The sequence below is a fragment of the Ursus arctos genome, unplaced genomic scaffold (assembly GCF_023065955.2).
Source record: "Ursus arctos isolate Adak ecotype North America unplaced genomic scaffold, UrsArc2.0 scaffold_5, whole genome shotgun sequence".
NCBI lineage: Eukaryota > Metazoa > Chordata > Mammalia > Carnivora > Ursidae > Ursus > Ursus arctos.
In genome coordinates this window covers 4,868,472-4,882,674 of record NW_026623067.1, presented here as the reverse complement: position 1 = coordinate 4,882,674, position 14,203 = coordinate 4,868,472, and the positions used below count along the sequence as shown (strand labels likewise).

General features: G+C 35.2%; 1 protein-coding gene across 1 annotated transcript; it reads left to right on the top strand.

Moving 5' to 3' along the window:
- The first annotated feature begins 10,181 nt into the window (after window positions 1-10,181).
- LOC113248067 (olfactory receptor 14A2-like) lies at window positions 10,182-11,126 on the top strand. The gene has a single exon (XM_026489462.4). The coding sequence runs from the start codon at window positions 10,182-10,184 to the stop codon at window positions 11,124-11,126; it is 945 nt and encodes a 314-aa protein (XP_026345247.3).
- Window positions 11,127-14,203: the final 3,077 nt, after the last annotated feature.

The window sequence follows — 14,203 nt, the reverse complement described above, 5'->3', positions numbered from 1 at the left end:
CTTCAAAGCATCCAGTTTAGACTGCATTTGATTTGTAGCACTCTTAATTTCTGCCAGACTCGTTCTCATTTCAGCCCTTAGAGATTCTATATTTTTGTTCATATTTTTCTCAAGCCTACACAGCATCTTGACCATTTTTACTCTGAACTCCATTTCTGACAATTTGATTATATCCATATCCATTAGTTCTGTGGCAGAGGCCACAGTCTCTGTTCCTTTCCTTTGTTGGGGGTTCCTCCTCATTGTCATTCTGATGAGGCGTGGTTGTGGGGGTGTGCAGAACCCAAATTATTGACCAGGACCCAAGCAAGATGCACTTGTTTTATTGGGACCTTAGGGATGTGGGCTTCTTGTTTTTTCAGCCTGCCTTATGGAGGAGGGGAATGCATATTGCTTAGAGCATTGGGTGTTATATGCAAACAATGAATTATGGAACACTACATCAAAAACTAATGATGTACTGTATGATGAATAACATAACATAATAAAAAAAATTTTTAAAAAATGAGTGCGCTTGTGATGAGAACTGGGTGTTGTGTGGAAGTGTTGAATCACAATATTATACACCTGAAACTAATATAGCACTGTACGTTAACTAGCAGGAATTTAAATAAAAACCTAAAAAAAAAAGAAAACATAACCTTAGTCTAATTTTCAGAAAACTTTCAGACAATTATGAATAGGCAACTTCCTTTAAAATACTTGACCTCAGAATTCTGACATCAAAAACAAGGAAAATGTACAGCCCCTGGGTAGCTCAGGTGACTTTCCAAAAACTAAGTTGATATGTCATAAAATGTATTAAACTTGCCAGTCATTTATTTTGCTGTGTACCCTGGTGCTTGTCCTACTAATATATTTACTAATCTGTTTTGAAGTATTTAAAATCCATTCAGCTTTGTATTTTAGAAATGAATATAAATAACTCAATGATGAGGTCTCTCAAACCTTGTATTCTAATCAAGGACTTCCCTGCATTTTCTTATATTTGAGTCATTGGATATTTTATTAGTAAAACTAATGCAATGTATTTTTGCTTTATGGTTGTTAAAATAAGTGATTAAAAACCTATATATGAGAGAATTTATTTTTTCCAGTAACTAACATACCATGTTTTCATTTGGAGAGTGGGTGGGATTAGGGTTCAATTAAAAACACTTAAAAATGAAACAAAACAAAAAACAAAAGCAAAAAAGGAAATATATCCAGAATTCTGTATAGGTGCTTCCAAAGAACCATGATACCTTTTCTTGGGAAAACTTCACAAATATTAAAATGAAAGTACTGTCCAGGGATGCCTGGGTGGCTCAGTCAGTTAAGTTGTCTGCCTTTAGCTCAGGTCATGATCTCAGAGTCCGGGGATCAAGCCCCACATCAGGCTCCCTGCTCAGAAAAGAGTCTGCTTCTCTCTCTCCCTCTGCCCCTCCCCGTGCTCATGCTTTCTATCTCACTCACTCTCTCTCTCAAATAAATAAATAAAATCTTAAAGCAAAAACAAAAACAACCAGTACTGTCTGCATAAGCATAATTTGATGACATATTTTCCCAGTTTTATTGAGTTCTGGGTGACAAAGAGTGTATGTATTTATGGTATATAATATGATGTTTTGATATCTGTATACATTGTGATCTGTTTATAAGGATCAAGCTAATTAGCATATCTACTACCTCACATAATTAACTTCTTAAAAAATATATCTTATGTATTTATTTGAGAGAGAAAGCATAAGAGAGAGAGCACACAAGCAAGGGAGAGGGGTAGAATCAGAGGAAGAAACAGGCTCCCTGCTTGATGTGAAACTCAATCCCAGGACCCTGGGATCATGACCTGAGCTGAAGGCAGACACTTACCAACTGAGCCACCCAGGCACTCCCATAGTTACCTTTTTGTATATGTTTGTGTGGCGAGGAAAATTGAGATCTGAACTCAGCAAATTTAAAGTATACAACACAGTATTTACTGTTCCAACCATACTGTCCATTAGATCATCACTATGGTTTCATGTTGTAACTGAAAGTTTCTTTTTTTTTAAAATTTTTATTATATTATCTTAGTCACCATACAGTACATCCCTGGTTTTTGATGTAAAGTTCAATGACCCATTACTTGTGTATAACACCCAGTGCACTGTGCAATATGTGCCCTACTTAATACCCATCACCAGCCTATCCCATTCCCCCACCCCCTACACTCTGAAGCCCTCAGTTTGTTTCCCAGAGTCCATAGTCTCTCATGGTTCATTCCCCGTTCTGTTTACCATAACTGAAAGTTTCTACTCCTTTTCCCCAACAACCACCACTGATAACCATCATTCTATCTTCTGTTACTAGTTTAACTTTTTTTAAATTCCATGTGTAAGTAAGTTCATGCAGTATTTGCCTTTGTGTGTCCAACTTATTTCACTTAGCATAATGTCCTGTAGGTCTATCCATGTTGACACAAATGCCAGGACTTCTTTCTTTTTTATGACTGAACTTTCCATTGTATGTGTACACCACAAAATATTGATTTCATTTCATTTGGATATACATCCAAAAGTGGGATTGCTGCATGATAGGGCAGATCTATCCTTATTATTTTGAGGGATCTTTGTAGTGTTCTCCATAATAGTTGTACCAATCTCCACTCCTACAAGCAATGTACATGGGTTATTGAGAGTTTGACATACTCTCAATAACATTTGTAATTTTTCATCATAGACTTCCTAACAAGAGTGAAGTGATATCTGCTTGAAGTTTGGGTTACCGTTTTCCTAGTGATTAGTTAGGTTGAGTACCTTTTCATATGCCTATTTGCCATTTTGTCTTCCTTGGAAAAATGTCTATTCAAGTCCTTAGCTCATATTTTAATTATTATTTATTATTTTTTGCTACTAACTTGTATAAGTTCCTTTTATATTTTGGATATTAATGCTTTATGATATAAATGTTTTGCAAATATTCATTCTTATTGCATAGATTCTCTTTTCATTTGTGTATTGTTTCCTTTGCTGTGCAGAAATGTTTCAGCTTAATGTAATCCTAAGAAATCATGAGAATAGTATTGAGTTTTCCTCTTTTTTAGAGGAGTTTTATAGTTTGAAGTCTTACATTTAACTCTAATGCATTTTGAGGAAATTTTTGTGCATAATGTAATATAAAGCTCTAATATCATCTCACATCTGCTTATCTTGTTTTCAAAGCACCATTTATTGAAGAGACTATCTCTTTCCATTATGTATTGTTGGTGTCTTTGTAAAAGAAAAAAAAAGGACAGTAATAGACTTAGGTTTATTGTTAGGTTCTATTCCATTGGTCTTATTCTTTTATATAAGTACTATGCTGATGTCATTAATATAACTTTGTAATATAGTTTGAGATCAGGAGGTGTAACACTTCAAGCTTTGTTTTGTGAAAGTTTTCTTTAGTTAGTCAGAGTCTTTTGGGTTCCACAGAAATTTCAAGTTTATTTTTTCTGTTTTTTTAAAAATCTCATTAGAATCTCTATAAGTATTGCTTTGAATCTGTAGAGAATGTGAGGTATAATAGATATATTTTTTAAATATTTTATTTATTTATTTGACAGAGAGAAAGACAGCCAGCAAGAGAGGGAACACAAGCAGGGGGAGTGGGAGAGGAAGAAGCAGGCTCCCAGTGGAGCAGGGAACCCGATCCCCTGAGATCATGCCCTGAGCCAAAGGCAGACGCTTAATGACTGAGCAACCCAGGCGCCCCTATAATACATATTTTAATAATGTAAATTCTTCCAATCCATAAATATGGAGTATCTTTCCACTTATTTGTGTATTCTTCAATTCTTTTTAAATTAATGTTTCATAATTTTCAGTATACTGTGTTAACCTTCTGGGCAAATTATTCTTATGTATTTTAGTCATTTGATACCATTGAAAAAGGAAATTTTATTTCTTTTTGGTTAGTATAAAATATAATTGATTGTTGTATATCATGCCTCTGTCTCTCTTTTGACACATCTGTCCTTCTGCACTGAAAGAAACAATCAATAAAACTAAAATGCAACTAACAGAATGGGAGAAGATATTTGCAAATAGCATGTCCAATAAGGGTTAGTATCAATTAACTTATAAAATGGAACACCTTCCAAAAAATACAATTAAAAATGGGTAGAAGACATGAACAGACAATATCTTCTTTAGAGAAAGAAGATATACTGCAGACACTTGTAAAGATGTTCAGTATCACTGATCATCAGATAAATAAATCAAAGCCAAAGTGAGATATTACCTCACACCTGTGTGAAAGACAAAAATCAAAATTACAAGAAACAAAAAGTATTGGCAAGAATGTGGAGAAAAAGGAACTCTCCTGCCCTGTTGGTGGGAATGTGAACAGGTGCAACCACTGTGGAAAATAGTATGGAGGTTCCTCAAAAAGCCATGTTCCCTTAAAAATAGGGGCGCTTGGGTGGCTCAATCAGTTAAGCATCAGAATCTTGATCTCAACTCAGGTATTGATCTCAGGGTCATGAGTTCAATACCCCAGGGCTCCACACTGGCTGTGGAGCTTACTTTTAAAAAATGCTAAAAATAGAACTACTTTATGATCCATAATTGTACTGCTGAGTAGTTACCCTCCCCCCAAAAAAAACCCCTAATTCAAATAGACACATTTATCCCTATGTTTATTGCTGCATTATTTACAATTGCAAATTTGGAAGCAGCCGAAATGCCCATGGATAGATGAATGGATAAAGAAGAGGTGATTTATGTATACAATGGGATATTATTTAACCATAAACAGAATGAAATCTTACCATTTGCAATTACATGGATGGAGCTGGAAAGTAAAATGCTAAGTGAAATAAGCCACTCAAGGAAGGACAAATACTATATAATCTCGATCATATGTGGAATTTAAGAAATGAAACAAATAAGGAAAATAAAATAAAAGAGACACAAACCAAGAAATAGACTCCTTATTACAGAGAACAATTTGATGGTTACCAGAAGGGAGGTGAGAAGGGGATGGGTGAAATAGGTTTGTGAGGATTAAAGAGAACACTTATGATAACAACCAGTAGTGTATAGAATGTTGAATAACTATATTGTACACTAGAAACTAATAGAACACTGTATGTTAACTATACTGGAATTAAAATTAAAAACTTAAAGAATTCAGAATTGGGGTAAAGTTTGTTTGATGGTCCTTGCAATATCCTTGCAACTATTTTATAAGTTTGAACTCAGTTTACAAATTAGATATATTTGAGTAAAAAAAGACCAAAACTAATAAACCATGTATTTATTACAATAATTTCAAAATGTATTTTCCTTTTTTTTTCAAAATTTACTTTCATGTCATATTTATTTATTTTTTTAAAGATTTTATTTATTTATTTGACAGAGGGAGAGACAGCCAGCGAGAGAGGAAACACAAGCAGGGTGAGTGGGAGAGGAAGAAGCAGGCTTCCAGCAGAGCAGGGAGCCCAATGCGGGTCTCAATCACAGGACCCTGGGATCATGCCCTGAGCCGAAGGCAGACACTTAATGCCTGAGCCACTCAGGTGCCCCTTCATGTCGTATTTAATATCAAGTTAATATGCTTATAATTTAATGAAGTAAGTACAATATTAATTCAAAGTTTTGAGACTTCTTTATCCCTATATACTAAAATTGTATATTTCTTAACACAAACTGCCTATCTAATTTTTATTTTGAATTTTGCTTTTTTTGGCAAAAATAAAAATAAATTTGGACCATGAATTTTATTTTTTCATGAATATGAAAAAGTCAACATTTAGAAAATAACAATATATAATTATGTCAAGCTGAGTAAACAATGGTTAAAACATTATCTAATTAACTACACTTCATTTATGCTATTAATTTTCTATGTAAAAGATTAAATTTTATTAATTAAAATATTTTCTTGGAATTATGTAGTAGATAAATGACATTTTGCTAATTGTATCTCTAGTAGCCAAAATTATTTTGAAGGGAACTAGCTAAAAGTGTTTAATGGTAGTAAGATCTACTACATGCCAAATCAAACACACACAAAACAGTGTCATTTCCAAATTCTTATAACTACATCTTTAAAAATGATTTGTTTTATAACTCTACAATGATGGTTCTTAACAGATGATCAAAAATTTATTTGCTCTGTTAGTTGGCAGCTTATAGGAAAGATTATCAAAGCATAATGCACATCTGATTCACCAAGTGAATTGACTAAAGGAACATCCTTGAACTACAGAGACTTATCAAGTCTGTAATTAGCAATATTTGACAGAAATCATCATGTTTAGCCAAGCTCTCAAGTTATTAGTAGTGATTATAAAGTGATAATCACAAGCTTATAATTTATTGCTAACGGAGTTAAGGAAATATTTAAGTACTTTATTATTATTCTAGTAGAACTCTGAATCACATCCTCTAGGAGGTATTACCCAAAGTTTTCTGGGAATTGAACAAGTCTGCTTATAGTAAATACCAGTGATTACAATCCAAATGGCCTTAAGAGATACTCAATAAGGCTTTTCAGAAAACATTTAAGAGTTTTTTTTTTCTTTTCTTTTGGGAATTCAAAGATATTCGTCAGATACCTTAAAAATAATTTGTTGTGGAGACTGAATACAGAAGGATTCAAATGATGTCAAATTTGAAAGAAAGGGCAAATGACTTTCCTGGTTGTGTTTAATATTCCAAAAGGCCTTAAGAGATACTCAATAAGGCTTTTCAGAAAACATTTAAGAGTTTTTTTTTTTCTTTTGGGAATTCAAAGATATTCGTCAGATACCTTAAAAATAATTTGTTGTGGAGACTGACTACAGAAGGATTCAAATGATGTCAAATTTGAAAGAAAGGGCAAATGACTTTCCTGGTTGTGTTTAATATTCTAAGTGTTACATCTTAGAAATAATTTACTCTTTCAACAGAAGACTAGAAAAACAATTATGCTATAATGACAGAGAATTTCCAAAGGAAGATATAATTTTGTGGTAATTTCTGGCAATCAACTGGTAAGTTAAACTCTTTTTGTCGGGGAAAAAGAATTTCAACTCTCAGATATTAGAATTATCTATAAGCAATTCTTTGTTCAGACAGTTGAAGAATTAGAATTATTTTAAAGTGTGAATTTCAAGTTTCTGTTGGTAAAATGTTAAATAGTTTCTGCTCCAAAATAAAGACACAAAATTACCAATACTGTAGGTACTAAAGAACTTTCGGGCAGACACTAAAAACAATGAGATTCAACAGCCAATTTTTTCACACATCTTCCTCTTTTGGTCTATCATTGTGCATTCATTTCTCTAGACAAATAGAATAAGCTGACTAATGTCTTTAAAATTATTTTATTGCTATTAATGTATTCTTCAAGTCCACCATATATGGCTTTTGCACATATGATCCAGATGTCCATCGCTTTTTCTTGTTTTAACTGTCATTCTTTATGTGTTCCTTTCACTGGGCTTTGTCCTATAGGCTAGTCTTCACTGAGGCTTCATTTTAGCTGCTACCTAACCCAGAAGGGAATCCTTAACTCCCTCCATGCTTGAGCAGCACCTTGGATAATTTGTAAAGTAATATCTTTAAAAAAAATTGTAATGGCACCCATCAACATCTATTTTTTTTTATCTATAGGTTTATGTATTCTTCATTTTCTGTCTCCTGTCATTGACAGAAAGTACCCAGAAGACAATTTCTCTCTCTCTCTCGCTTTTTTTTTTTTTTCCATTAAGCTTGGTGTCTGGTATATATGAAATACTTCTTGATCTTTTCAATAAATAGTAAATAATTCTTTTTTTATATTATAATAATACTTTTATTATATTATATTAGTCACCATACAGTACATCCCTGGTTTTTGATGTAAAGTTCCATGATTCATTAGTTGTGTATAACACCCAGTGCACCATGCAATACGTGCCCTCCTTACTACCCATCACCAGCCTATTCTATTCCCCCACCACCCTCCCCTCTGAGGCCCTCAGTTTGTTTCTCAGAGTCTATAGTCTCCCATGCTTCATTCCCCCTTCTGATTACCCACCCTTATAATTCTGCAACAGTAACTAACAATCTACGGAAATATTTTGAAGTTTGAGATAAATACATGAAAGTATTAAAAAGTAAAATATAAACAACATAAAATAAAGGAGAAAACATATGCAGCCAGACAGAATGGTTAAGGCATTTTAAATTATGGTGACTTCCCAAAGAAACAGTCAAAAAAAAAAAAAAAAACTAGGAGGGGGCGCCTGGGTGGTACAGCGGTTAAGCACCTGCCTTCAGCTCACGGCATGATCCCGGCGTTACGGGATCGAGCCCCACATCAGGCTCTTCAGCTATGAGCCTGCTTCTTCCTCTCCCACTCCCCCTGCTTGTGTTCCCTCTCTCACTGGCTGTCTCTATCTCTGTCGAATAAATAAATAAAATATTAAAAAAAACAAAAAAAAACCCAAAAAACTAAGAGGCAGCCCACGGAATGGGAGAAGATATTTGCAAAAAATACTACAGATAAAAGACTGGTATCCAAGATCTACAAAGAACTTCACAAACTCAATACATGGGAAACAAATAAACAAATCATAAAATGGGCAGAAGATATGAGCAGACACTTTTCCAATGAAGACATACAAATGGCTAACAGACACATGAAAAAATGTTCAAAATCATTAGCCATCAGGGAAATTGAAATCAAAACCACACTAAGATACCACCTTATGCCAGTTAGAATGCTAGAAATGGAAAAGGCAAGAAACAACAATTGCTGGAGAGGCTGTGGAGAAAGGGGATCATTCCTACATTGTTGGTGGGAATGCAAGTGGGTACAGCCACTCTGGAAAACAGTGTGGACGTCCCTTCAAAAGTTAAAAATTGAGCTACCCTATGATCCAGCCATTGCACTACTGGGTATTTACCCCAAAGATACACACGTAGTGAAGAGAAGGGCCATATGCACCCCAATGTTCATAGCAGCATTGTCCACAATAGCTACATCGTGGAAGGAGCTGAGATGCCCTTCAACAGATGACTGGATTAAGAAGATGTGGTCCATATATACAATGGAATATTACTCAGCTGTCAGAAAGAACGAGTTCTCAACATTTGCTACAACATGGATGGCACTGGAGGAGATAATGCTAAGTGAAATAAGTCAAGCAGAGAAAGACAATTATCATATGATTTCTCTCATCTATGGAACATAAGAACTAGGAAGATCGGTAGGAGAAGAAAGCGATAAAGAAAGGGGGCTAATCAGAAGGGGGAATGAAGCATGAGAGACTATGGACTCTGAGAAACAAACTGAGGGCTTCAGAGGGGAGGGGGGTGGGGGAATGGGATAGACTGGTGATGGGAAGTAAGGAGGGCATGTATTGCATGGTGCACTGGGTATTATATGCAACTAATGAATCATCGAACTTTACATCAGAAACCAGGGTAGTACTGTATGGTGACTATCATAATATAATTTAAAATATTATTATAAAAAATTATGGTGACTTCTAAACCAGCTTTTTATTTAAAAATCAACCACTGGGAATGTGCCATAATAACCTGACTTTCTACATATGTATGTATTCAAAGGACATTAAGTTTTGCTAAATAATTAATTTATATCTTTCCCTTACATAAATGAAACATTCAACATATGTGACTGCATGACCTCAAGAAAAACAGAATCTTTGCTTGTATTCCTTTGTTTATGTTTGTAAGATTAGATAAAAGTTATTTGCTTATGTTGGATCATTTAATATAATCTAAATGTGAGGTCATGATAATTAATAGCAAATGAGAATTGATAATGCCCCTGTTAGATTATTAGGAATCCTAAAACTATAAAGATAGAACTTTGGGCTGTTCTTCAGAACAGACAAAGCAAAATGACTTGTCATTATGCATGACACAGTAATAGTGTGATACAAATACCTAGTGTTTTAGAAAAACTTCCGTATTTAGTCAAATTATATACACCTGGTAGCAAGTTAAGTTTGAAAGTCAGAATCAGATGTAACTCGTATGAAAACTAATTGAGTTCACATATCACTTATGAAACTCTTTACCTTAAAAAAGATGGAATTTCTGCAGAAGTATTTAAGATATACACAATGGCTATTTTTCAATTAAACAATTGTGTATGTCAATATTATTCTTGTTAGATGTGTAAATTGATTTTTTTTTTGTATATTTCTTTGTGCTGACAGGCAGTGAAGAGACTCGAGCATGACCAATGTCACCTTGGTGGCAGGATTTCTCCTTGTGGGGTTTTCTGACAGCCAAGAGCTTCAGATAGTATATGGGGTGCTCTTCCTGGTGATTTATCTGGCTATCCTAATGAGTAATCTTCTCATCATTACTCTCACTACCCGAGACCTGCAGCTACAAACACCAATGTACTTTTTCCTGAAGAACTTGTCTTTCCTGGATGTCTTCCTCGTGTCTGTCCCAATCCCCAATTTCATTGTCAACAGCCTAACCAACAGCAATTCCATTTCCACTTTAGGATGTGCCTTCCAGCTACTTTTAATGACTTCCTTCTCAGCAGGTGAGGTATTTGTCCTCACTGCCATGTCCTATGACCGCTATGTAGCCATATGCTGTCCCCTGCACTATGAGGTCATCATGAATGGTGGTGCCTGTGTACTGATGGCAGGTGTTTCCTGGGCCATCGGGGGACTCTTTGGAGCTCTGTACACTGCTGGCACATTTTTTATGCCATTCTGTGGCTCCAATGTGATCCCACAGTTTTTCTGTGATGTTTCCTCATTGTTGAGGATTTCCTGTTCTGAAACACTCCTGGTAGTTTACACAAGTATTGGAATAGGCATGTGTTTAGGGATGTCGTGTTTCATCTGCATTGTTATCTCTTATGTTTATATTTTCTCCACCGTGCTGAAGATTCCAACCACAAAAGGCCAGTCGAAAGCTTTCTCCACATGCTTTCCCCATCTCATTGTTTTTACTCTTTTCATTATAACTGCTTGTTTTGTTTATCTCAAACCATCTTCAAATCCACCCACAGTTATTGACAGGCTGCTTTCTGTGATCTACACTGTGGTACCTCCAATACTCAACCCTGTAATCTACAGCCTGAGGAACAAGGACATGAAACGGGCTCTTATGAGATTGCTGCACAAAACTTGTGACCAAAAGTCACACTCTCTTTAACACTGTCTAAGGTCAGTGCTCTAGTGCCTTACTGATCACAGTAGACTTTCTCATCAGTTACCTCACTCTTAACTGCAAGACTTGAGACAAGAAAGGTAATGTACTCACATACACCTAAGGAAATAAATGCTCAAGTGCTGAATTGACTGATTCCAAGGTTGGATAATAGCATTATACCCATCTAACAGATAGGTGTCATTTTTCTCATTCAGAGATCTTCTATGACAAAGAATCTCTCCATTTGTGGTATAACTTTCTGAAAAAAATTGCTCCTATTTTTCACAGCATTTGTAAATTTGGCCATTGAATAATTCATTTTCTCAATTTTATTCCCTGGAAATTAAAATAAAAATGAGGCACTTCAACAGGTACATTACCATAAAGACCATGTGAGCTACCGTGATAAAATTTACACAATACTTTCCCAAAGGATTGGACTGTCTAATGTTGAGGCAGAACAAAAAGCAAACAAGAATAATGTAGATTAAGGATCATTCTAGAGGTGTGCCTACATCTGTAAGCAATACTCAGGAAAGACACCTAAAACAGAGCCACAATCGTGGAGGGAGATGCATCCCAGCACAGTTCCTAAAAATAAGCAGCGGTCAACTGGGTAAATAGTATTTCCAGAGAGAAACTAGACAGATGTCTGGAACTATAAGACATGAGTTTCTGTATGTCTACTTGTCTATAATGCAGAAAGATCTTTACCTCTCTTCGTGTCAGGGTAAAGTTCCTAAACTGAATAAAAAGAAGTTATTAAATATAATTGTAGCAGTAGTTTCTCAGTGGGGGATGGACTTTCTTTTGGCTTATTCAGTAGTGCCTACAATATGATATTCTTATTATTTTGTATGTAATCTATGTAGAGTTCCTTTTTTTAAAAGATTTTATGCATTTATTTATTTGAAGGATAGAGTGCACAGAGAGGGAGTGAGAGTGAGAAGCGGACTCCCCACTGAGCAGATGGCAAGACGTAGGACTTGATCCCAGGACCCTGATATCATGACCTGAGCTGAAGGCAGATGCTTAACCAATTGAGCCAGTCAGGCACCCCTCTGCCTAGAGATTTTATATCTTATAAAATAACTGTCTTGATTTTACATTTGACATTATTCCATCATTTATTATTTAAGGAAAATAAGACATGCTTCTTAGATATTTTAAATCATGTTCTGCTCTTTTTAAATGTTAATACTCATGTTTTATTATCACTTCAATTAATATATAGTTGATATTGTTTCTCTGGCATGTATGATCTCATTTAATCATGCCCCAAATACCTTCTGACACGTTTGGATTTTTCCATAATATTGATTGTAAATATACACATATGTTTTATCTTATATGATAAAATATAACTCATACCTCTTATATGTAAAATTACCTTTTCCCACGGGATCCATGGAAAAGTCCCCATTTTTTTCTTTACCCTTAAGGAAAGAGATATGGTACACATAATTACATTTGTTTGATGTGTGTGTGTATAACCTGCCAGAGTTACCTGGGAAAATTTTTCAAAAAAAAAAAAAAAGATTCTTAGACTGCCCATGGTTAAATCTATATTGAAAAAAAATGATATTGGCTTAAATATTTAAGAAATTGTATGCTTTATGGAAAAATCCCGAGAGATATTTTAGTTCCCTCACTATCTATAATGCATCTTTGTTACCAGAGAAAGCACCAACTAAAAAGATATTTTTTTCTTATTTTTTTTAAAGATTTTATTTATTTATTTGACAGAGAGAAACAATGAGAGAGGGAACACAAGTAAGGGGAGTGTGAGAGGGAGAAGCAGGCTTCCTGCTGAGCAGGGAGTCTGATGCAGGGCTTGATCCCAGGACCCTGGGATCATGACCTGAGCGGAAGGCAGATGCTTAATGGCTGAGCCACCCAGGCACCCCAAGCTATTTTTTTCTTTAGAACTGGCAGCTGGTAAAGATAGAAGGAATGATTGAAAAGTCATCATTTTTAATAATTTGTGTCACAAGTGATCTAAACAATAATTAATGGACACTAAAACCTGTAGGAGAAAATTTGTAAGAGAATGTGATATTCTCATAATGATGGGTGATGAGTTAGGTTCAATATTTCAGGCTGAAGGAATATGAGAATAACGTGCAGAAAAACTTTCCTATTTTCTATTGAAGCAGATGATAAAACCCTCATATGAGGGGTGCCTTCTCCATTCCCAGCACAAAGGAGCATCCATATCTCCAGAGATGAGGGGATGCAGAGAGCAATCTGAACAAATAAACCTTGCTATTTTCTCCAGTTTGCTACACTTAGCTCTGATTCTTTCTCCTATCATATCTTTCCTTGACTTTCTACTCTTCATCAAATCTAGCATCAAAACTCTCAGTTCCAACCACTTATTTGGAACTTTATTTCCTTTTGAAGGCTCCCATGTCACATAAAACTTACATTAAATAAATTTTTATATTTTTTCTTGTTATAGGGGTACCAGGCAAGAACTAAAAAGGTAGAAGGGAAATATATTTATTGCTCCCCTACAGTTATGACACCTGAAAAGTAATAATAGGGACACCACATCAACCCTGGAGCCCACAGAAAGGATCCTGGAGAAACTGGCAGATGTTGACAAAAATTGAGATTTGCCATCAAAGTCAGCTCTCTGGAACTCTGTCTGTGGTGCCCAGTTGAGAGAGAGGAAAAACAAACAAACAAACAAACAAACAAACACACCTCTTGCTTATTGTTTCTTTTCCAAAGTCATAGTAGCAAGATTAAAAGATTTGCAAATGTTAGTTCTTTAGATTTTGACTCTGCTTAAATCCTTTTGAGATACCTATTGGTTATTGAGCCTTTCTCTTCTAGGGATAAGTATTGTTTTCCTGTTGCTCATCTCTGTCCTGAGAACATGGCTTGGCTTTCTGCATGCCAAGGCATGCAAGTAGTTGGTTGTTACATGTGCAGGAAGCCAACTGTCAGGTTAGGAGCTAGTAAGATGGCAAGAAATTGATGTGTGTTGTACACCATGTTCAGCTAACATCCATTGGCCATTACCAGCTCTCAGATGAGATTGTCTAAATCTTTCTTTTGCCCATCTTTGGAAG